The sequence below is a fragment of the Triticum urartu genome, chromosome 5A (genome assembly GCF_056163025.1).
Source record: "Triticum urartu cultivar PI428250 chromosome 5A, HENAU_Tu73, whole genome shotgun sequence".
In the NCBI taxonomy this organism is placed as follows: Eukaryota; Viridiplantae; Streptophyta; class Magnoliopsida; order Poales; family Poaceae; genus Triticum; species Triticum urartu.
In genome coordinates, this window is record NC_141877.1 from 129,514,698 (window position 1) to 129,540,326 (window position 25,629).

Sequence of the window (25,629 nt, forward strand, 5' to 3'; positions counted from 1 at the left end):
GTCCGGTGGGCTTTGGACAAACGGATCACCTCCTCTATATAGGGCGCGAGGGTAACAGAATAGTCCAGCCCTATATATAGCCAATGAAGAAAAACGACGGAACCAGTGAAGACTATGCAAAGTTGAAGAATATGAATAATTTGAGGAATTTCAACTTTTGGTGGTGGCGTGACCCACCGTATAAGAATGATGATTTCAGATAACGCGTACAATTATCGTAGGGTTCTGAGAATCAAATTCTTCGTTAATTTCTTCACACTAAGAGTGTTATTCTTCATTGATTGAAGAAAAACGTTTCTTCATGTGTTGCACATCTAAGTCATCAATTTTGCATAAGTGTTAGGATGAGTGTCCTTTTCAAAGAACATTCGAAGATTCTAGGATATTTAGCTCACACCGCAACTTGCTAAATCTCCTCTCATCCAAGGGCTTTGTGAAGATATCGGCTAGCTATTCTTCAGTCTTCACATGCTCAATAGAAATGTCGCCCTTCAACACATGATCATGAAGAAAATGATGACGAATCTGAATGTGCTTTGTCTTCGAGTGCTGAACTGGGTTGTGAGAAATCTTGATGGCACTCTGATTGTCACAGAAGAGAGGTACATTCTCCATGTTGACGCCGTAGTCCTTGAGAGTTTGCTTCATCCATAGCAATTGGGCACAGCAAGAACAAGCGGCAATGTACTCAGCTTCAGCAATAGATAGTGATACGCAGTTCTGTTTCTTCGAGGACCAACAGACCAAAGATCGTCCGAGGAAATGACATGTACCAGATGTTGACTTGCGATCCACACGATCACCAGCATAGTCAGAGTCAGAATATCCAACAAGATCAAAAGCCGAGCCCTTGGGGTACCATAATCCAAGTGTTGGTGTGTGAGCTAGATATCGAAGAATATGCTTCACAGCCTTATGTGTGATTCCTTCGGTGCAGCTTGAAATCGGGCACACATGCAAACACTAAGCATTATATCTGGCCTAGATGCACATAAGTATAATAAGGAACCTATCATGGAGCGGTATACCTTATGATCGAAGTCAATACCATTTTCATCAGTGCACAGATGGCCATTTGTGGGCATAGGAATTTTGACGCCTTTGCAATCTTGCATGCCAAATTTCCTCAGTACATCCTTGAGGTAATTCTCCTGAGATATGAATATGCCATTGTGTTGTTGACGAATTTGAAGACCTAAGAAGAATTTCAACTCTCCCATCCTAGACATTTGATATTCTTCACTCATCATATAGGCAAATTCATCACTATAACGTTGGTCAGTACAGCCAAAGATAATATCATCAACATATACTTGGCACACAAACAATTCACCATCATAAGATTTAGTGAAAAGAGTAGGGTCGAGTGAACCGGGTTTGAAGCCTTTCTTCATGAAGAGTTCCTTCAAAGTATCATACCAAGCTCGTGGGGCCTGCTTGAGGCCATAGAGGGCCTTGTTGGGTCTGAAGACTTTGTCAGGAGTTTTTGGATCTTCAAAACCTCGGGGTTGAGAAACATATACTTCTTCCTCAAGCTTACCATTGAGGAATGCACTTTTCACATCCATTTGATATAGAGTGATATCATGATGGTTAGCATAAGCAAGTAATATGCGAATAGCCTCAAGTCTAGCAACAGGTGCAAAAGTTTCATCGAAATCAATTCATTCAACCTGTGTGTAGCCTTGAGCTACAAGTCGTGCCTTATTCCTCACCACAAGGCCATTTTCATCTTGCTTGTTGCAGTAGATCCACTTTGTGCCGATGATATTGTGCTTGCGAGGATCTGGACGTTTGACCAGTTCCCAGACATTGTTAAGCTCGAACTGATGTAATTCTTCTTGCATGGCCTGAATCCACTCAGGCTCCAGAAATGCTTCATCTACCTTAGTGGGCTCTGTAATAGAGACAAAAGCATACTGCCCACAAAAGTTAGACAAATGTGAAGCTTTTGAGCGTGTGAGAGGACCTGGCACTTTGATGTCATTGATGATCTTTTCAACTTGCACTTCTTTTGCAATGCGAGGATGAGCTGGTTGTTGTTGAAGAGTTTGATTAGCGTTTTCTTCAGCACCATTTTCTTCAGCATTTTCTTCAGGTGCATTAGCTCGACGTTCTTCATGTTCTGGAATGAATTCTTCAGCAGATTCTTCAGTAGGAATGACATCCTCAGTAGCCTTGAACTTGATAGTTTCCTCAGGTGCTGGTTCATCTATCATAGTAGGTAGGTGCTCTCTTTGCGAGCCATTAGTTTCATCGAACCGCACATCTACAATTTCAACAACTTTGTGAAGAATGTTGTTGAAGACTCTGTAGGTGTGTGAGTCCTTTCCGCAACCAAGCATAAAACCTTCATGTGCTTTCGATGCAAATTTTGAGTTGTGATGAGGATCTCTAATCCAACATTTAGCACCGAAGACTTTGAAATAATTTACATTGGGTTTCTTATCAGTGAGGAGTTCATAGGCAGTCTTTTTGAAGAATTTGTGAAGATATACTTTGTTGATGATGTGGCACGCAGTATCAATTGCCTCAATCCAGAAACGACGAGGCGTTTTGTATTCATCAAGCATAGTGCGAGCCATCTCAGCAAGAGTCCTGTTCTTGCGCTCCACGACACCATTCTGCTGAGGAGTGTAAGGAGCAGATAACTCATGAGTGATACCAAGTTCATCAAGATAGTCATCGAGACCAGAATTCTTAAACTTAGTGCCATTGTCACTTCTGATGTGCTACCAAAGTTGGTTGAAGCCCTCGAGGAAAATCGTTTGAAGACTTCCTGCACTTCATGTTTGTAAGTAACAAGGTGTACCCATGTGTAATGAGAATAATCATCAACAATAACGAAGCCATATTGAGATGCTTCATTTGAGATAGCAGAATAATGATTAGGACCAAAGAGATCCATGTGAAGCAATTCAAATGGGCGAGTGGTGGTCATGATAGTCTTCACTGGATGCTTGGCCTTGGTCATCTTCCCGGCTTCACAGGCTCCGCATAGGTGATCCTTGAGGAATTTGACATTCTCGATGCCAATGACATGCTTCTTCTTCGCAAGCATGTGCAAATTCCTCATGCCTGCATGACCAAGTAGTCGATGCCAGAGCCAGCCTTCTGAAGCTTTTGCATGTAAGCACACGGCTGGCTGTGGTCCTGTAGAGAAATCAACAATATACAGGTCTCCTCTCCTAAAGCCTTCGAAGACTTTGGAATTGTCAGCTTCCATAACCACAACACAACGGTACTTGCCAAAGACAACAACCATATCAAGATCACAAAGCATTGAGACGGACATAAGGTTGTATCCTAAGGACTCAACAAGCATGACTTTGTCCATGTGTCGATCCTTTGTAATCGCAACCTTACCTAGACCCAATACCTGACTTTTGCCTTTGTCAGCAAAGATGATATGCTTCAGATGTGACGGAGATAATGGAGCATCCATCAATAGATTCTTATCACCAGTCATGTGGTTTGTACATCCACTATCAAGGACCCACTCAGTGGCTTTGGGTTGATCATCCTTGGCACCCTTTTCCATGAAGCAATAGGTGGGAGCGTAGTCATCATCGCCTTCATCAGCCTTGTTGGTGAGGTCATTTTCTTCAGTATTGAAGATAGACTTGATGACGAATGCAGTAGCGAGAGCTAGGCTCGCCACTCCGGATTCGGACTCCTCAGATGACTCCTCTTCCTCATTTTCTTCAGATTCAGCCTCAGAGTCCATTTCCTTGCCAATGAATGCCCTGTCCTTCTGGGAGCTGCTCTTCTTGTGATATGAAGGCTTTGAGGATTTTGATGATGAGGATTGTGTGCATTTCTTCTTTTTCTTTGCATCATGAGAACTGTAATCCTTGTATTTCTTCTTCTTTGATTCCTTTTCCCACTGAGGACAATCTTGAATGAAATGTCCAGGTTTCTTGCACTTGTGACAGAGCCTCTTCTTGTAGTCACTGGATGAGGAATCATTGCTCCTTGAGGATCTTCCAAGGCGACCACGTCTTGAGAACTTTTGGAACTTCTTCACGAGCAGAGCCAGATCATGGCTCAGTTCTTCAGGATCACCAAGGTTGCTAGCAGAGTCTTCATCTTCGGACTCAGATACTGCCTTGGCCTTCAGTGCACGTGTTCTGCTATAGCTTGAACCATAGAGATCTCTCTTTTCAGCAAGTTGGAACTCATGAGTATTTAGCCTCTCGAGAATATCAGCAGGATCAAGTGACTTGTATCAGCACGTTCTTGTATCATCAATGCCAGAGTGTCAAATGAGGAATCAAGCGATCTCAACAATTTCTTCACCACCTCATGGTCGGTGATGTCAGTGGCACCAAGGGCTTGAAGCTCATTTGAGATGTCAGTGAGGCGATCGAAGGTTTGTTGCGCATTTTCATTGTCGAGTCTTTTGAAGCGGTTGAAGAGATTGCGAAGAACATCAACTCAAGAGTCACGCTGAGTTGAGACTCCTTCATTCACTTTGGACAACCTGTCCCAGATAAGCTTCGCTTTTTCCAAAGCACTCACTCTGCCATACTGTCCTTTGCTCAGATGGCCACATATGATATTCTTCGCTTGAGAGTCGAGTTGCTTGAATCTCTTCACATTGGCAGCATTCAGAGAAGGTGTGACTGAGGGAACACCATTTTCCACAACATACCAGAGATCGTTATCAATTGCTTCAAGATGCATTCGCATCTTATTCTTCTAGTAGGGGTAATCTATCCCATCGAAGGTAGGACACCCACCAGAGACCTTGATCATACCTGCGGTCGACATAACTAAAACTCCAGGCGGTTAAACCAAAATCACACAGAACAAGGGAGTACCTTGCTCTGATACCAATTGAAAGTGCGTTATATCGACTAGAGGAGGGTGAATAGGCGATTTTTATGAAATTCTTCACTGAGGAATTTGCTGGTGAGGAAATTCCTTAGCAAAGAACTACTAGCAGCGGAATAAGTACTCAGAAGTAAACACAACAGAATACAGCATAGTCATCATGATGAAATGAAGACAGGCACAGAGTACAGGAAGCGTAATCACAGGATAACTCAGGATGAAGACAAACAGACTGAAGAAATTGAACTGAGGAAATTGAGAAAGTCTTCAGTCAAAGTCTTCAAACACAGATACGAACATACATACAGCACAGTTATGAGGAAATGAAAAGGTTGAGGAAATAAAACCAGTAAGCTCGGTGAAGACAATGATTTGGTAGACCAGTTCCAACTGTTGTCTCAGTTGTACGTCTGGTTGGAGCGGCTGAGTATTTAAACTCGAGGACACACAGTCCCAGACACCCAGTCAAGGACACTTAGTCCAAGACACCCAGTGTCACGCCCTCGATGCGGCTATATCTCCCACGTGTCGAAGCACGACTTAGAGGCATAACCGCATTGAAAGCAATGTCGCAAGTGAGGTAATCTTCACACAACCCATGTAATACATAAGGGAAAGAGATACATAGTTGGCTTACAATCGCCACTTCACACAATACATGAATAAAGCATTACATCATCCAGATACAATCATGGTCCGACTACGGAACCAAAATAAAAGAAGACTATCCCAAATGCTACACAGATCCCCGATCGACCCCAACTGGGCTCCACTACTGATCAACAGGAATGAAACAACACAACGGACAAAATCTTCATCGAGCTCCTCCTTGAGCTTGGTTGCGTCATCTGCATGATTCAACGGCACCCGCAAGCTGGTTTTGGAAGTATCTGTGAGTCACGGGGACTCAGCAATCTCACACCCTCGCGATCAAGACTATTTAAGCTTATAGGAAGGGTAAAAGGTATGAGGTGGAGCTGCAGCAAGCGACTAGCATATCTGGTGGCTAAACATACGCAAATGAGAGCGAGAAGAGAAGGCAAGGCACGGTCGATAAAACTATGATCAAGAAGTGATCCTAGAACAACCTACGTCAAGCATTACTCCAACACCGTGTTCACTTCCCGGACTCCGCCGAGAAGAGACCATCATGGTTACACACGCGGTTGATGTATTTTAATTAAGGTCAACTTCAGGTTTTCTACAACCGGACATTAACAAATTCCCATCTGCCCATAACCGCGGGCATGGCTATCGAAAGTTCAAATCCCTGCAGGGGTGTGCCAACTTAGCCCATGACAAGCTCTCACGGTCAACGAAGGATATACCTTCTCCCGAGACATTCCGATCAGACTCGGTATCCCGGTTCTACAAGACAACTTCGACAAGTTAAAACAAATCCGGCAACACCGCCCGAATGTGCCGACAAATCCCGATAGGAGCTGCACATATCTCGTTCTCAGGGCACACTCAGATGAGCGCTCCATACAGCTTAAACCAAACCTCGAGTTTCCCCGAGGGGGCGCTGCACAGGACTCTAGTTTGGACCAACACTCAGAGGAGCACTGGCCGGGGGGGTAAAATAATGATGACCCTTGAGTCTGCAGAACCCAAGGGAAAGAAAAGGCTAGGTGGCGAATGGTAAAACCAATGTTGGGTATTGCTGGAGGAGTTTTATTCAAGGCAAAATGTCAAGGGGTTCCCATTATAGCCCAACCGCGTAAGGAATGCAAAATCCGGGAACATAACACCGATATGACGGAAACTAGGGTGGCAAGAGTGGAACAAAACACCAGGCATAAGGCCGAGCCTTCCACCCTTTACCAAGTATATAGATGCATTAATTAAATAAGAGATATTGTGATATCCCAACAAGTAAACATGTTCCAACAAGGAACAACATCTCCATGTTCCAATAAGGAACAAACTTCAATCTTCACCTGCAACTAACAACGCTATAAGAGGGGCTCAGCAAAGCGGTAACATAGCCAAGCAACGGTTTGCTAGGACAAGGTGGGTTAGAGGCTTGGTTCAACAATATGTGAGGCATGATAAGCAAGTGGTAGGTATCGCAACATAGGCATAGCAAAAGAGCGAGCAACTAGCAAGCAAAGATAGAAGTGATTTCAAGAGTATGGTCATCTTGCCTGAAATCCCGCAAGGAAGAAGAGTATCGCAACATTCGTTGCATATTGACGAAACACCACATTTAAGTTATTTAGTTCGATCTCGTTTATGTACCCACACACGGACGTAGTCGAACGGGTCCTCACAAACGCGACGTTCTCGGAACCAACCCGAAGAAGCAACACCGGAAAGAAGCACACAACATAGTAAACAACCAACACATGAACATGGCACGGTGCGCAAACAAGTATGATGCATGTCCGGTTTAATGAGGGATGGCATGGCAAAGTGCACAAACAACCCTACAAATTAATTGGAGCTCATTATGCAACTCCGTTGCATATTGACGAAACACCACATTTAAGTTATTTAGTTCGATCTCGTTTATGTACCCAACAATATTAAATGTTGTTAAACATGGCAAGAGGGTGAAGCAAAGAAAACTACCTATCTAGGCAAGTTTAAATGAGGCCGGAAGCAACGAACACAATTCTGGAAAACTCCTCATGAGTCATTTCAAGAGTATCGCAACATAGGCATAGCAAAAGAGCGAGCAACTAGCAAGCAAAGATAGAAGTGATTTCAAGAGTATGGTCATCTTGCCTGAAATCCCGCAAGGAAGAAGAACGAGTCCATGAAGAAGACACACGGACGTAGTCGAACGGGTCCTCACAAACGCGACGTTCTCGGAACCAACCCGAAGAAGCAACACCGGAAAGAAGCACACAACATAGTAAACAACCAACACATGAACATGGCACGGTGCGCAAACAAGTATGATGCATGTCCGGTTTAATGAGGGATGGCATGGCAAAGTGCACAAACAACCCTACAAATTAATTGGAGCTCATTATGCAACTCCGTTGCATATTGACGAAACACCACATTTAAGTTATTTAGTTCGATCTCGTTTATGTACCCAACAATATTAAATGTTGTTAAACATGGCAAGAGGGTGAAGCAAAGAAAACTACCTATCTAGGCAAGTTTAAATGAGGCCGGAAGCAACGAACACAATTCTGGAAAACTCCTCATGAGCATATTATAGATTTGGTACTGTTCTGCCCTAAACAATATTTTAGAGTTGTTAAACATGCAAAGTAAAGTCACCATGTTAAACTAGGCATTTTTCTACCCCATTTACATATAAAGTTTATTAAATTCGGAGTTACGGTTATTTAGTTATGAATTAAATCATTTTAACATGGCATAGGAGCAAATTTAACCAAACAGCATTTTAAACATTTTAAACATAGATGAAAGTGGCAAATTATTAAACTAGACAAAATTCTAAGCAACTTTCATATATTAAGTTTTTACATTTGATGCATGGTTGGTGAGTTATTAAATACATGAAGAACAGGGACTTTTCTGTAAAACAGTCATCTCTGGAATAATAGACAAATTCCCAGATCTGAAAAAAAACACAGCCGGCTGAAACTGGGCGGACTGGGTGCTCACCATGGGCCAAGCCCAGTTAGTGAGGGAGGTTGGCGGCGGCCTCACGGGCAGGCCGGCTTAGGCGCGCAGCTGGCCTCACCATGGGCCTCGGCCCGTTCGGTGGTGAGGTGGACCGGATCTGGTGGACTGGATGGTTGAAGGGGCGCGGCTGGGCCTTGCGCGATATGCGGCCCAGGCGTGGTCGCGGTTCACGTAGGCGAAGGAAAAGGGCGGTCAACAGGGCAGCGCTCGGCTCGTCCCTGAAGCGAGGAACGAGCAGGCAGCCGATGCGGATGGCGGCGGCGAATAGCTCGCTGGATCCGCCTGATCCAGGCGAGGCAGCGGCAGGGGAGGCCGAAAATGGGCAGGACGACGGCGGGGCACCCAGATCCGGTGGCCATGGGGGTCCCTGTACAAGGCTGGAGATAGAGAGAGGTTAGAGGAAGGAGGAGAAGGAGATGGCCAGGAAAAACAGAGCAGGGCGGCGTTATCCGGCCTGGGAGGTCCTCCGGCGAGGCTTGCCGGCGACGAGGTCTCCAGAGACCGTACGATGAGCTGACGGGGGCGGGGTGAGTTGGCTCTCGGCACCTGCCTGCTGGATCGAAGGCTCAAGGAGCTGCTCTCCTTTGGTGCTGGACCCGCACGGGAGTCGGGAGGGGAGGCGGCTGCTAGCAGAGAATGTCGAGGAGCAGGGACGCGCGAGGAGCTGCTGCTGGGCTTGGTCGGCGGTCATGACGCGAGAAGACGAGCTCGGGTGGCTGCGGCTGAAGGGGTGGATCAAGCAGAGGCCGGAGAGGTTGGTCGGGGATGGATTGGATCGGTTTGGTGGTTGGTGGTTGGTGCAGGGGGAATGAGAGGATCCCGAGGTGGGAAATGAGTGCGGCGGCGGCGGCTGGGAGGATCCCTAAAAATTAGGGTTGTACAAAATGTACTAGGGATAGACTATATATATAGTAGGTGAGATGACTTAGGGGTATATCGTCCCTCTGATCGCAATTGAACGATCGCGAATAAAATAGCTAGGAAGTCCAAATAAGAAAACGGTGACGTTTTGTAGACGTTTGGGGATGATCCGGATCCAATGGTGATGACTGCCCGGGTCGGGTCCGGGACAATTTTCGGACGCGCGCGAGGAGGTTTGATGCACTGAGCAGAGAGGGTTTCGGACCGTGCGGTCGCATCGGACAACTCCGGAAGCGAAGAGGGGAAGGAGGATGGACTAGGTGGGCTATGGCGAGACTGCGAGGGGGAGAAGAGAGAGAGAGGGCCCGGCATCTGTTTCCGGAGACCGAAAACGTCCGACGTTAGACCGACTATAATGCCGCTATAGTTTAACGGTTGGGATATCAAACGAACTCCGAATGCGATGAAACTTGACAGGCGGTCTGTCTACACTATAATAAGACCGCACGCCAATTTTCAACCCATTCCGAGAACATTTTCCAGCCACTTATAAAACACTATTTTGGACATGTCGCGGGCGCGTGCAAGTGTGTCTGGGCTCGGAACGGAAAACGGAGAGAACTCGGAGAACCTGGACGAATGCAAGTTTTGAAAACATGATGATGCAATGCACATGATGACATGATAAGATGCAACACGCAAGCAAATGACAAGCCAACAACATCAAAAAACAGGAAGACACCTGGCACATCGGTCTCGGGGCGTTACACCCAGTCCTCACCGTATTCTCCTTGAACTAAGGTCACACAGACCTCGTGCAATCACTCGTGGTAAGTCTTCAGGCGACTTCCAAACCTTCACAAACTTGGTCACTCGGCGATCTACTATTCCTCTTGGATGCTCTAGACCCATGACGCACAGTCTTCAAAGGTAACAAGTGTCGGATCCACTCAGGATCAATCTCTTCAGTGATGCTCAATCACTTGGGGTTTGTAGGTGTTTGGGTTTGGGGTTTTTGGTTTTTCCTCATTTGATGATTTTCGCTCAAAGTCCTCGGAGGATGGGTTGCTCTCAAATGACAAGTGTCAGTTTCTCTCGGAGCAGCCAACCAGCTAGTGGTTGTAGGGGGGCGGCTATTTATAGCCTAGGGAGCAGCCCGACATGATAAGACATAAATGCCCTTCAATGATATGACCGTTAGGTGGATAGATATTTTGGGACAGCTGGCGCATAGCACAGCAACGGTCAGAATTTTGAGTAGCAAAATCCTCAGGGCTATCATGTTCCTCACTGTGTAGGCAATCCGCACTGGCGAATTCCTAACTCCTCAGTCAGGACAAATTCCTCAGAGACCAGAAGAACTTCGTCTCTGTCACTGACGAAATTGACTGAACTGTATGAGATTTCCAATGGCTTCACCCGAAGGGATTGGTAGGTGTAGGATTTGAGTTGAGCATCACATGGAAAATTTTCCTTAGTATTTCCTCGACCCCCTTTAACAATACGGTGTTTCCTATGACTCAAGAAAGAGAAAAACAAAACTATGAAAACAAAAGTCTTCAAGCTTCATATTTCTCGCATGAATATCAAGTCTTCACGGACACACCAATTTCTTCACTTTCAAAGTCTTCATGAAAGTCTTCAGAAATACCAAAATCTTCAGTCGAAGATATTCATTTTTAGGGGTCGACTTTTCCTGTAAATATCAAACTCCTCATAGACTTATAGACCCGTGTACACTCACACACGTATTAGTCCCTTAACCTATAAGTCTTCAATACACCAAAATCACTAAGGGGCACTAGATGCACTTACAATGGGGAGATTGGTCCTTACTTCCCCACTCTCTGTGGGGTTAGACAAGGCGACCCCTTCTCCCCATTCTTGTTCAATATGGTGGTGGACGCGCTTTCCGCCATCCTGGACAAGGCTAAGGTTGCGGGCCATATTCGTGGGGATCACTCCCCACCTGGCCGGTGGCTCCGGGATCTCCCTTCTCCAGTACGCCGACGACACCATCATTATGGTCGAAGGCTCAGAGGCGGACATCTCTAATCTTAAGTTCTTTCTCTGCTTCCAACAAATGTCTGGCATGAAGATCAACTTCGAAAAGAGTGAGGTGATGGTGATGGGCTACTCTCCGGCAGAGTGCCTGGACATTGCCAATCGGCTCAATTGCCGCTCGGGCTCCTTCCCCATGACATACTTGGGAACGCCCATTAGTGACTCTAGGCTTACCGTCGCTGACTTGCGGCCAACCGTGGCCAAGCTGCGAATGCGCATTGAGCCATGGCAGGGCAGGTGGCTGTCGAAGGCGGCTCGGACGATTCTCATCAACTCCTCCCTCTCCAGCCTCTACTTGTTCCTCATGAGCTTCTACAACCTTCACGAGACTCTACACCATTAGATCGCCAAAGTCCAGTCTCGCTTCTATTGGGCAGGCGATAACATTAAGCAGAAATGCCATATGGTTAGCTGGCCAGACATTTGCAAGCCTCAGGAACAAGGAGGCCTCAGCATCATGTGCTCCAAGCGCATGAATATTGCCCTCTTATCCCGATGGCTCTGGCGCATTTCGCAAGGGCACGGCGACCTTTGGTTAGACATCATCCGGAACAAGTACCTGCGTGGGCAACTCCTAGCCTTCTGTCAGAGGTCAGGCGGTTCCTAGTTCTGGCAGTCGGTCATCCAACTGCTCCCTGTCCTCCGCATTGGGACTTACATCTCGGTTGGATCGGGAGCTGCGACTTTGTTCTGGTTTCACCGGTGGGCAGGAGACTCCCCCTTTGCTGCATGCCTCCTCGACCTCTTCTCCATCGCCGTCGACCCTTCGATCTCAGTAGAGAGGGCCCTTATTGACTTAGGGCGCCTCGCATTCCGGAGGCCATTTGGGCCTCCGAAATCCGCCGCCTGGCAGGAGCTGCTTGATTGCGTTGCTCTCCACGAGCCGGTAGTGGATGCTGGCCCGGATTAGGTTCGGTGGCGTCTTGAGTCGTCAGGCCAATTCTCCACCAAGTCCCTCTACCAGGCCATTGCCCCCTCCACCCCCCCCCCCCTTACGGCAGTGTGGTCCATCCGCCTGCCATTGAAAATCCGGATCTTCATGTGGCAATGGATCCGCGGACGGACCCCGTCTGGGGTGGAGGTTCGCAAGCACAATGGCCCTGGTACCGGCCTTTGCCCGCTCTGTGGTATCCCCGAAGACTTGAATCACATCTTCTTCTCTTGTGTGTCCGCTCAATTCGTGTGGAGCTGCTTTAGAGAGGTGGTGGGTGGTAATTGGTGCCACACCAACTTCCCCGACCTATTCGCCGAACTCCAGAACTCCCCACTGCCCTCTCGCCACATTAGGTGGCTTGAGATTGGGGCCCTCGCTTGGACCCTCTGTACGATCCGCAATAAACTTGTGATCCAGCGCATTCCTCTTCGACGGGCTACTAATGCTCTCTTCAAACTGTCTGATTCCTTGCAGCTTTGGCGGCCGCTTAGCCGTCCACATGACCGGGACGCCATCTCCGTCTTCATCGCCGACCTTCGCTCGATGGCCGTCCGACTGTCGCCGCCGCTCCCTCCGCCATCTCCAGAGCCAGACTAGACGCCGGACATGTTCTCCGGCTCCCTTTTTTATGCTTTTTATTTGGGCTTGTTGAGCTGTGCCCTCAGCAAGACCTTTGTATTTCCTGTTGTGTGACTTGGGTATGTGTTCTGGGCTAGTCCGTGGTGTGTTCTTGACGGTTTGCTTTATTTATAAAGCAGGGCAAAAGCCTTTTTCGATAACTACAACAGGTTGCCTACCCACTTAACCGCGCCACGAGCACGCAGGCATCGTCTCGGCCGAACACACGCTCACTCCACAGCCCAGGTACATAGAACAGGCGGCAGGCCTCGAGGTCACTCACTGACAGTTGGGGTCGTCCCGTCTCCTTTGTTTTTCTGCGGGTGGAGCCTCCTGGCAAGCGTGACATCGTCTCGCCACCATCGACCACACACCTAGATTGAACCGTAGGTTGGGCTAGGGAGACCCAAACTCCACTCCAAAGGGGGGTTCCCCCACCTCGCCGGTGCCTGAAGGCACCCAGAGGCGAGGGGAACTGTTGGTGGCGGCTGCACGAACGGAAAACCCTAGCCACCTGAGATTTCAGGAGAGGAGATGCGTACAGGTTAAACTTTGCACTCTTTGAATTGAGACAAAGTTTATATGATTTCTTTTGGGAGCGGAGGGGGTATGCTGCAATGCAAAAAGGTGGTGAAATAAATTTTACAGTACCATGTGAGAAAATTTTACGTTCTGAGTTTTCTCTTACTCAACAATATCAGTCTGGCAGTTTATAGTCGTAAACATTCCAAAACATATAAACATCAATTAAACATCAGTGGGCGCGCACAAAACAAAATGTTTTGCCTAAGTTACAACACACCCTTAGATCCCACACGACATCATTGTACAATGTTGAAACATCTAACAGGAAAGAATGGGGGCAAGCAATTTTGTGTCCAAACATACAGTCTACAATGCCTGATACTGAAAATAACAAGTACTACTGTATATCACAACCTGACACCTAAGTTGTGGTGACACACAACACACAAACCATGATGGTACACGCCCTAAACTGCATTGTGGAAAGTGCTCGCTTGCTAGAAGTTCCCATAATCCGGTCCGGGAAATAGATTGGCACTAGGCTCCCGTGCAGGGATAATATCATCGTGCCATGTCGATGGTCCAACGGCATGGTTAGGTGGATTCTCAGAGTAATGGATCCCATGCATACTTTCTTGGACTTGAGTAGGAGCAAATTGTTGTGACAGAAGGTTGTGCTGAACAGAGGTTGATGCCTGCATGACACTTCCGCCATCCATGGACATGGGAGCTTGCATCTGGCTATGGATGTTCACTTGACCTGATCCTGGAAGTATGAGAGTAAAATGTGAGACATCTATCAGGTTTGTTCATGGTTCATGCAGATACCGATTGCTCACTTTCATAGGGCCAGTGTAGCAATTCACCAGTGAAAATTGTAGGTTGCTGCTGACCAACTGGTAGAATACTTTCTCCTAAAAAAACGCCAAAATGAGCATAAGTCACTGAAACTGCAAGGAGTCCATGAGGAAACAGAGGATAAAGAGATAAGAGGGGAACAAGCAGCAACAACTATGTACCTTGGTAATAATGTGTGTTAACTGTGCTCTGATCACCATGAATATACTCATTCTGGTGAGATGGTTCAGTGATATTGTTGATCCTGTACTGCAACTGGTTTTCATTTGCTGCAGTTCCTCAAAAAGACCAATTTAAGCTCCATAGTTCAGGCCATCGCATAGTCAGAAATTTTAAGACATGGAAGGGTAAGAAAACGTGTATCTAACGTTGAAGCGCGGCATCCGGCCCAAGAATGAATGCTGCATCCAGAGTAGAATGTGTGCTAGAGGGAACTTGTTCAGGAAGATTGCCATTCATCACATAGTCAAACGGAAGGATGTCCAACTGACCGCGCGCACACTCTTTCAACTCATACGCTTGAGCCTGCGATGAGAAAATGATATCTTCAACTTGTTTGACATCCACATATGGTCCAAATATTAGATGATTATGTTGAGAATGTACCTTCTTAGCCGGATCAAAATTGTCCCGTGAAATGTAAACACCATAAAAAATTGCTCCAACAAGATCATGCACGCAATTGAAGAAGATCACTACATTCCCATCTACACTGTGATATGCTTTGAGCTCGGGCCTGTCTGCGAGGCAGCATTCCCTGGCATGCTTAACCATTCTTTCCCAAGCGTTACTGCGCTTCTTGATCTGGAGGACCTGTATGTCAAGAAATCACAACGACAACATTATTCACCGCGAGAAAATAGCACAACTAATGAAAAGAATGAGAAAAAAAATCATATGGGAGATTTTATACCATTTCACGGAGCTCGTCTGCATCTTTATTCAAAGCCTTAAGGAAGTCCTCAACTTTGAATATCTGAGCATCCTTAAGCCTCCTGTGGTAAATTCCATCTTTGGAGATTTCTTCCAGGCGATAGACTTCATCGTCCAATCTTGGAGGGTGCCTCTTCTCATTTGCTGAAGCAAACAATGATTAAAAAGGAAACTGTAATGTGAGTCCAATGGAAACAAAGAACATGCTGACTAGCAACAAAAGGAAACCTGACAGATATACTTTTACCTTCATTTCTACGATCCAGCACAGTGACCGGCTCCATGACAGCTTCCTGGACTCGAATACCACCGATCTTCCTGTTCGTGCATACTCTTCCTCCGACGATGAACTTCCTACTGGGAGTCCTGGATGATCCTTCTCTGAAGCGGATTTTTCCCAATGATGCCTCCCCATTGTTCAACCACGCACTGCAATCGCCCCCCAGCACTGACCCTTGCCTGTGCCGGCCTTGCGCTATGTGGCTGTTGAACTCCTCTTCAGTCCAACTCTCCTGACCGTCACTGCAGAAGTCGCCACGGAGAACCAGGATCTCAACTTTCGCCTTGGAAAGCGGGCCTTCATTGATCATTTTGTCACCATCAAAGACGCCAATCCTGATAGCCGCATTGCTCTCAGATGCTATAATCTTGTCTGTGTAAATTGGAGTCTTCAGGCCATCCAGGAAACGCAGGCGAATGTTGGCATTCGGTTCACTCAAAGTGGCACCCTCCTGATATGGTTCTGATCTGAAACAGGAACATGAATGACATTGTGATGTAGTTGTTGTTCAGTTGGCATTTTTGAATTTAACACCCACATACTACTTTGTTCCTGTGGAGCAACATCGGATAGGTACTGCTATGTGACAATGCGAGAACTGAAACTAAAAAATATATATAATTAATTGTATTTTGATTATTGTACATTGTAGAATGCTGTTTATTAAATATGGATCCATTTTCTAATTTGCATCGACTACATTCTCGACCCCCACCCCGCGCGCGCGTCGCCCTCTGGCGCACGGGGAAACCCTAACCACGCCGCCGGCCTCCCCTCCCCACTCCTTCCCCGCTTCGCCGCCGCCGGAGGGGACACCAACGAAGCCCGCGTGATCCCCAGGGAAGGTGGCAGCGGGGCATCCTCGTCGTTTCGCCATTGCGCCACGCAGATCTCGCGGCGGCCGGTGGTGCGCGGTGGTGGTTTGCCTGTTGCTGGCGCCTGCTGCCCGTGGGGCGGCGTCCCTCACGGCGGCGGGGCTACCCCTGAACGGTGCTTGGTGGTGGCCACGTGGCGGTGTGTGGGTGGGCCGGTTATGGGCTTCGGGTCTGCGTCCCCGTCGTGGCAGCGCTTGCCGCTGCTCTCGGCCATGGGACGTGGTCCCGGACGGGCCTAGCGCCGGTGGTGCTGGCCAGGACGCACGCTGGCAGCGCCCTACTTCGCCTCGCGTCGTCTCGCTGGCCAGTGGTGGTGGTCATCTTCTTCGTCGGAGGTGGCCGGCCAGAGGCTTGGTGATCGGATCTCGAGATCCATCATCTAGTCCCAGCTGCGACTTCGGGAGACATGGTTGTAGGTGAAAACCGAGCAGACGATAGGTGATGGCGGCGTTCTACGCCGTTACCTTGATGGAGGCATCGTCGTGTAACTACTGTCGACCCACTCGTGCTGCTCCGAGGGAAACTCTAGGATCTGGTGTTCCAGATCGGATGATGGTGACACTACGGTGTTGTTTCTCTCTTGGGAGCATCGTTTGTGGAGCAGCGCTGGAAGACAGAGGCAGGAGGTGGAGCGGTTGCACGGAGCTTCGGTGAAGATGTCAAGTCATGCCTGACCGACAGGTGCTACGCTTTGTCATGCCTGGTCGGTAGGTGCTACGCACGACAGATCTTCCAAAGACTTCAAGTTGTGTCGGCTGGTGGTACTTGGCAGCATGGTGCTGAGGTGTATCAGTGGCGACTGCAACGTGCTCAGCTGTTTCGCGCAGGGAGGCGGTGTCGTTGGGCGCCGTGGTGGCGTCGACGATAGCTAGATCGAGCAAGGTTGATGCGTCAGTACAACTCTGAAGATGGAGCGGTGGCAGTTGGCGACTGCGGCCTCTGAGAGCGCACTGGAACAGTGTGTGCCCCAGACCCGACAAGTGGCTAGGTTGGGGTCTCAGGTCTTAGGTATTAGGCTTGGCTGCGAGGTCTGTAGTATTAGACCCTGACTATCAGCATCCCTTCATCAACTAGATAGGAGTAACGATAGGTGTTGCCTAGAGCCCTAGACGGTGGCTTCAGACTTACTGTTGTATTTCTTTATAAGGTCTTTTGTGAATAATTAATAAAGTCGTTGCATGCATCGCCCAGCAGCAGAGAGCCCGGGGGTCTTCCTCCTTTTCAATTTTTTTATTACATATGGATAGCATGCATGGTGTATGTTAAGGTGGGTCTTTTTCCATGCATGATGATCGGTGAGTTGGCGTAGTTGCATGTTAATAGAATTAGAGTTAGTAGGGATCAAATATTTAGGTATATAGAATGACAACTCAACAAAAAGCCAGATAATGGATATTTAACATTTCAGCATGAATTAAGTACGACGGAAGAAACTATCAAGCAGGTGCAACTGCAAATCTGTTACCTTGGGTGTTTATCAGCGTGTCTATTGGAATGAAAACGTGCCAACTCCTGCAATTTTTACATGACAAATACACTGTGAGCATACCCTCAAAAAAAAAAACTGTGAGCAGCATATATACTATATACTAGTATCAAATAAGGATGAACATGTAAAGAAGTTAATTTAAAGAATATGAATCTAACCACTTCCTGGCTCTTGCTCTCCATCTTCTCTTCTAAATTTCCCAATTTGCCCTCCAGCTTCTCCTCTAAATTTTCCAATTTGGCCTCCATCTTCTCCTCGAAATTTTCCAATTGGCTAAGACCAAAGATAACAAAAATAGAAAGAGAAGCACGGGTAAGCCTTTTGTTTATCTCAAAAGTAAATAAAAACAAAACAAGCGGAGCTTGCATACTTTCATTGAGGGAAGAAGTATGGCAAGTTGAAGAAATCATGGAAATACATCAAGACACAAAAGGACACAACTATACCTCATGAGTTACTTGTTCACTGTTCTAAAAAAAAGTTACTTGTTCACTTTTTATGCCCTTTTAGGTATTGACAAGGTCTCCAATGTACACCCTTGATTATTCTAAAAATAATGAACCGTCTTAATATTTATCTCTACTTGCAAGTTTTTTTTTTGCGGGAATTATCTCTATTTGCAAGTTATTCCTAAGGCCTTGGAAAATTACATGTGCCATGAACTTTTTTAGTTGTCAATGCAATATTACATGTGCCATCAACTTTTTATAAGAACAATTGCGAGAATGTTATCTGTGAAGCATGAGAACTTTCTTTATAGGTGGTTGGACATATTTCAAAAAAGTATTGTATGTACGAAACTTTTTCAAAAATTCACCTTTTAAGTGATATTTGTATTGCTAAAGCCTGAATGCTACCAAACGCGTGAAAAGAAGTCCATAATTACGGCTGCCATATCTTTTGAAACAAAATTTGAACACAAGAGCATAACAGAGAAATGATCCTTACCGCATCATAAGAGCCTGAACCTTTTGAAACCCTTCCATCTTCCTCTGAACCTATACAAGCACAAAAGAGACAAACGAAATGAATACGCAGAACAAATCCACAGGCAATAATACATAAATCCCACTGGCAAATTCCAGGAAAAACGAATGCTCGTGCACACACGCAGGCGCGCGCGCTCACCATGCGACCAATCTGGGAGATGCTTTCCGTCACCGTGATCGCGTCGCTCCTGCACGCACAGAATCGCGGGGACAGAAGAGTTAGAAATCAAGAAACGGAGCTCGACGTGCACCCGATGGATAGAGAAGAAATATATATCGAGCGGGCAGTTGGGGATCGAGCCACGCACATTCGCAGTAGAAAGAGCACGACGAGCACGGTCCGCCGCATGAGCCGCGTCCCCGGCGACGCCGGCGATGTCGGCGCCTGCCAGCCGGCGGCGCTGGGGTTGGCGACCCCGACGCGCAGGCGCTTCGCCTCCTCCCGGCCTGCGCCGGCTCCCGTCAGGGCCAGCTGCCTCTTGGGCGGCTCCATGGCATCAACGAATCGTTCCTCTCTCTCTCTCACTCTGTGGTACCAAGTTCTTGCACGATAGGAGCGGCGGGAGGAACAGGAAGGGGGAAATGGGCTTCTCCTGTCGAAGAGGAAGAAAATGGATCGGCGCCGTTCAGCTCACGCCACCGCTGGGTTTTATGGGCGGCCGTTGAGATGTAGAGCGCGACGTGGAGGATTTACGGATATTGTTTCGCTCTCCACCAAGCGTGTTTCGACGGATTTGGTAGGTGAGAGCTCGAGGGGAGACGACTGAGGAGCAAGTCAAGCACTCAAGCAGCCCCACTTCACTTCACTCGTCTTCTTGCTGCCGCGGGCGGCGGAAAGCGCGGGGAGTCTCGCTTGTTTCGTCCGTGGACGGCTGGACGCGCATGATTCCCTCCCTACCCGCGGCGAAGTCTGGAAGACACGTACTTACTAGAAAACCGATCGATGCGGCGATGCCGCCCTCAATTTCTCTCTCTTGACTCTTGCAATATTCCTCTCTCTCGCCCTTAAGTTTCTTCTTCCTTTTTTTCTCCTTTTTGATGCAAATTCGTGTTCCTTGGTTGTAACATTTCTTTTAGCGGTTTTGCTATTTTTTAGGTACAGAATTTTTTTGTTGCGTCAGTCACTTTTTCCTTTTTCCGGAGCGCATGAGATGGGGAGGCCGGACCTCGCCGGAGAAGAACCAGCCCCATTATCTATCTTAGGAGGAAATCATAGCCTCATTATCTTTTTTAAGGAGAAGTCACAACCCCATTAACTATCTTAGTGGTGGAGGTGCATCCGTGCATGGGATCGTTGGAGTTTTTCCAATGGTTTAAATAGCGGCGGGCCTTCAAATCAGCTATAGCGGGCTATAGCGAGCTATTTGTGAAGGCGATCATTTAGCGGCACGGCTAATTAAAACTATGAGTTTTTCACAGGTGGTGCGAGGCTTAGAGGGATGGTCGGGACGGCGGCTAGCAACGGCGGTGGGGGAGGTTGAGGGCAGGGCGGGGTGGCGAGGTGGTGCACGGTACCGCCCGTCGACCATGGGGGTGGAGGCAAGCGGATGGGGTGGAGTAGGCCGTGGGGAGGAGGAAATGTCGTCCGGGAGGAAGAAGATGGGGAGAAGAAGATGAACATGCCGCAACGTGGTTGAGGCCGTTGGATATTGATCGAATGGTCAGTAAAGAAAGTGATTGATGGTGTGCGGTTGCCGTAAAGGAGCAGGCGCCTGCTCCAGTGATCGCTAATGCACGCTGCCGCCTCCTCTACTACCTCGGACGAAACGGCGGCACCTCCTCCTTGAGCGCTAGGACGGTAGCCAACAAGGTGGCATCCCAGGAGGAGCACTTCGAGCGGCGGAATGTGGAGCGTCGTTCGGCCTTCGTGACATAGAACATGGCGCTGGATTGGGTGCACGCAAACCCGGACGTCTTGTTGGCTTGGGCTGAGGATCGGTTCAGGACCACCGCGCAGAAGTTCGCCTGCCACCGACGCTGGATTCAAGCGTGCAACTCGTGTCCTTGCTGGCAAGAGCAATGGCAGGCGACGTGGGCCGGAGTCCACACCCGACTGTCGCTGCTAGCCGGATGTTTTTGATTGGCAGCATGAGGCGGAGAGGCTTCATCGTAAGAACGCATCGGCGGCCGATCAGGGCTGCCGTGATCCCTGGGAGGCCGTTCGCCGCTGGAAGGTCGACGACAACAACAACGCTGACGCTGCTGACGGAGGTGCCAGTGGCCTCAGAGGCCATGCCCACGAGGTTAGTGCCCGGTACCTTGCGTAGTTTAATTAATTAATTTTAGTTGAACTTGTTAAATAACTGGTACACCCACGATGCGGCTATATCTATCACGTGTCGAGGCACGACTTAGAGGCATAACCGCATGGTAGTTTAGTCACAAGTGGGGTAATCTTCACACAATCCCATGTACTAAATAAGAATGGCATAAAGAGTTGGCTTACAATCGCCACTTCACATAAATAACAAGTTAAACATACATTATCCAGAATACAAACAAGGTCCGACTACGGAACAAAAATAAAAGAAGACAACCCCAAATGCCAGATCCCCGGTCGTCCCAACTGGGCTCCACTACTGATCAAAAGGAAACAAAACAAAACAACGACCAAGATCTTCATCGAGCTCCCACTTGAGCTGGGTGCGTCACCTGCACTGGTATCATCGGCACCTGGAACTGCTTGGAAGTATCCGTGAGTCACGAGGACTCAGCAATCTCACACCCACGCGATCAAGACTATTTAAGCTTATGGGTAGGAGAAGGTAGTGAGGTGGAGTTGCAGCAAGCACTAAGCATATATGGTGGCTAACATACGCAAATAAGAGCGAGAAGAGAAGCAACGCAACAGTCGAGAAGCTAGAAGTGATCAAGAAGTGATCCTGAAACTACTTACGTTCAAGCATAACACAAGAACTGTGTTCACTTCTTGGACACTGCCGAAAAGAGACCATCACGGCTACACACGCGGTTGATGCATTTTAATTAAGTCAAGTGTCAAGTTCTCTACAACCGGACATTAACAAATTCCCATCTGCCACATAACCGTGGGCACGGCTTTCAAAAGTTCAAACCCTGCAGGGGTGTCCCAACTTAGCCCATCGCAAGGTCTCACGGTCAACGAAAGATATTCCTTCTCCCGGGAAGACCCGATCAGTCTCGGAATCCCGGTTACAAGACATTTCGACAATGGTAAAACAAGACCAGCAAAGCCACCCGATGTGCCGACAATCCCGATAGGAGTCGCACGTATCTCGTTCTCAGGACAACACTGAATGAGACTAGCTACGAGTAAAACCAACCCTCAAATTTCTCCGAGGTGGCCCCGCATGCAGCTCGGTTCGGACCAACACTTAGAGAAGCACTGGCCCGGGGGGTTAAAATAAAGATGACCCTCGGGTTGGCCGACCCAAGGGAAAGGTAATAGGTTGTTAGGCAAATGTAAAACCAAGGTTAGGCCTTGCTAGAGGTGTTTTATTCAAAGCGAACTGTCAAGGGATTCCCATAACACCCAACCATGTAAGGAACGCAAAATCAAGGAACATAACAGCGGTATGGCGGAAACTAGGGCGACAAGAGTGGAACAAAACACCAGGCATAAGGCCGAGCCTTCCACCCTTTACCAAGTATATAGATGCATTATTTAAATAAAATATATTGTGATATCCCAACATATCCATGTTCCAACATGGAACAAACTTCAACTTCACCTGCAACTAGCAACGCTATAAGAGGGGCTGAGCAAAAGCGGCAACTTAGCCAAACAACGGTTTGCTAGGATGGTTAAAAAAGGTTAGAGGCTATCATGGCAATTTGGGAGGCTTGATAAACAAGTGGTAGGTAGCGCGACATAGCGATAGAGCGAACAACTAGCAAGCAAAGATAAAAGTGATTTTGAGGGTGTGGTCATCTTGCCTGAAATCCCGCAAGGAAGAAGAACGAGTCCATGAAGAAGACAAACAGACGTAGTCGAACGGATCCTCACAAATGCGATGTTGCCGGAATGTAACGCCCTCGATGCGGCTATATCTCCCACGTGTCGAAGCACGACTTAGAGGCATAACCGCATTGGAAGCAATGTCGCAAGTGAGGTAATCTTCACACAACCCATGTAATACATAAGGGAAAGAGATACATAGTTGGCTTACAATCGCCACTTCACACAATACATGAATATAACATTACATTCATCCAAATACACTCAAGGTCCGACTACGGAACCAAAATAAAAGAAGACTATCCCAAATGCTACACAGATCCCCGATCGTCCCTGCTGGGCTCCACTACTGATCAACTAGAACGAAACAACACAAAGGGCAAGATCTTCATAGAGCTCCTCCTTGAGCTCAGTTGCGTCAACTGCACGGTAACATCGGCACCTGCAAACTGGTTTTGAAAGTATCTGTGAGTCACGGGGACTCAGCAATCTCACACCCTCGCGATCAAGACTATTTAAGCTTATGGGTAGGTAAAAGGTATGAGGTGGAGCTGCAGCAAGTGACTAGCATATTTGGTGGCTAACATACGCAAATGAGAGCGAGAAGAGAAGGCAAAAGAATGAACGAACAACTATGATCAAGAAGTGATCCTAGAACAACCTACGTCAAGCATTACTCCAACACCGTGTTCACTTCCCGGACACCACCGAAAAGAGACCATCACGGTTACACACGCGGTTGATGCGTTTTAATTAAGATCAACTTCCGGTTTTCTACAACTGGACATTAACAAATTCCCATCTGCCCATAACCGCGGGCATGACTTTCAAAAGTTCAATCCCTGCAGGGGTGTCCCAACTTAGCCCATCACAAGCTCTCATGGTCAACGAAGGATATTCGTTCTCCCAAGACATTCCGATCAGGCTCGGCATCCCGGTTACAAGACATCCTCGACAATGGTAAAACAAGTCCAGCAAAGTCGCCCGAATGTGCCGACAAATCCCGATAGGAGCTGCACATATCTCGTTCTCAGGGCACACTCAGATTGTCCAAACTTCCAGTAGGCCAGCCCAGAGTTGCCCCTGGTGGCCACCGACGGCTGACAGGTTGGACCAACACTCAGAGAAGCACTGGCCCGGGGGGCTTAAAATAATGATGACCCTCGGGAGCGCGACTCCCAAGGGAAAAGAAAAGGCCAGGTGGCAAATGGTAAAACCAAGGTTGGGCCTTGCTGGAGGAGTTTTATTCGAAGCGAACTGTCAAGGGGTTCCCATTATAACCCAACCGTGTAAGGAACGCAAAATCCGGGAACATAACACCGATATGACAGAAACTAGGGTGGCAAGAGTGGAACAAAACACTAGGAATAAGGCCGAGCCTTCCACCCTTTACCAAGTATATAGATGCATTAATTAAAATAAGAGATATTGTGATATCCCAACAAAATATCCATGTTCCAACAAGGAACAAACTCCAATCTTCACTTGCAACTAACAATGCTATAAGAGGGGCTGAGCAAAGCGGTAACATAGCCAAACAACGGTTTGCTAGGACAAGGTGGGTTAGAGGCTTGGCTTAGGAATATGGGAGGCATGATAAGCAAGTGGTAGGTATCGCAGCATAGGCATAGCAAAAGAGCAAGCAACTAGCAAGCAAAGATAGAAGTGCTTTCGAGGGTATGATCATCTTGCCTGAAATCCCGCAAGGAAGAAGAACGAGTCCATGAAGAAGACAAATGGACATAGTCGAACGGGTCCTCACAAACGCGACATTATCAGACCCAACCCGAAGAAGCAACATCGGAAAGAAGCACACAACATAGTAAACAAACAACACATGAACATGGCATGATATGCGGGATGCGGTATGTGATGCATATGCATGATTTGCAAAGGAATGATTGAACCTGGCCTCAACTTGGAAAACCAAGAGTGCCACTGGAAAGGGGAGTTGATTTCGGTCTAAATCAATATAAAGATCACCGGAATCGGGTGCACGGTTTGGGAATGGCAAGCAAAACAAATATGGCACCGATCTGCGATAAACAGCAAATAGCCTTCTAAATGCATGAAGATAAATAAGCTACTGCACTCAAACATGGCAACAAAATACATGGCAGGGATCCACTTATGATGCTTGACAAAAGATGAACACTGAGCTACGGCTAATTCAGTCACTAACAGGTTCAAACAAGCATGGCAAAAGTGCAAATGATAACAGGTTTCAGACTTAGTGAAATAACAACAATCCAGGAATTTATCATCAGGAAGCAATCTTTAGAACATGAAAACTACATGCTACAGGAACATATCATGGCAAATCAAGGCATGGAATGAAGCTACTCTAAGTATATAACAAAAGTCCCTTAGTGACCATGAGCCAAAAGGGATCAGAAAATACAATTGCAAGCATGTGAACATAGCAAAAACATAAACAGATTCAGACTTAGTGAAAAACTGGAGCATGCAAAACAGATTAACAAGTAGGCATGTTTACGAGCTCGATGCACTCACTACGAGGCATTGCAAAATAATCTAAGCATACACCCATCAATAATACATGGCATAGAAGCTAGACATGGGAAGAACAACAACATAGCATGCACAGATCAACAACAACAAGCATGGCAAAATTGCTAAACATGTTAACAATCTGGCAGAAACATTTTATAGTAAAAGTAGAGCTCGATTGACTCAAGCTAGGGTGCTCCATAATTGCAAAAAAGACATGGATGGATAGAGCACAACATTATCTACAAATCATTCTTACTGATCATGCTCAAAAGAGGCACAGATCACTAGGAAACAACAAGAACATATG

General features: G+C 47.3%; 1 protein-coding gene across 1 annotated transcript; it reads right to left on the minus strand.

Moving 5' to 3' along the window:
• Positions 1-13,647: 13,647 nt before the first annotated feature.
• Positions 13,648-19,546, minus strand: LOC125508150 (calmodulin-binding protein 60 C). Its single transcript, XM_048672752.2, has 12 exons — positions 19,180-19,546; positions 19,011-19,059; positions 18,831-18,880; positions 18,041-18,155; positions 17,859-17,905; positions 15,486-15,985; positions 15,219-15,382; positions 14,912-15,118; positions 14,674-14,830; positions 14,467-14,574; positions 14,287-14,361; positions 13,648-14,213 (listed from the first exon to the last, which is right to left on the minus strand). The coding sequence occupies exons 1-12, from the start codon at positions 19,362-19,364 to the stop codon at positions 13,945-13,947; spliced, it is 1,926 nt and encodes a 641-aa protein (XP_048528709.1). The 5' UTR covers positions 19,365-19,546; the 3' UTR covers positions 13,648-13,944.
• Positions 19,547-25,629: the final 6,083 nt, after the last annotated feature.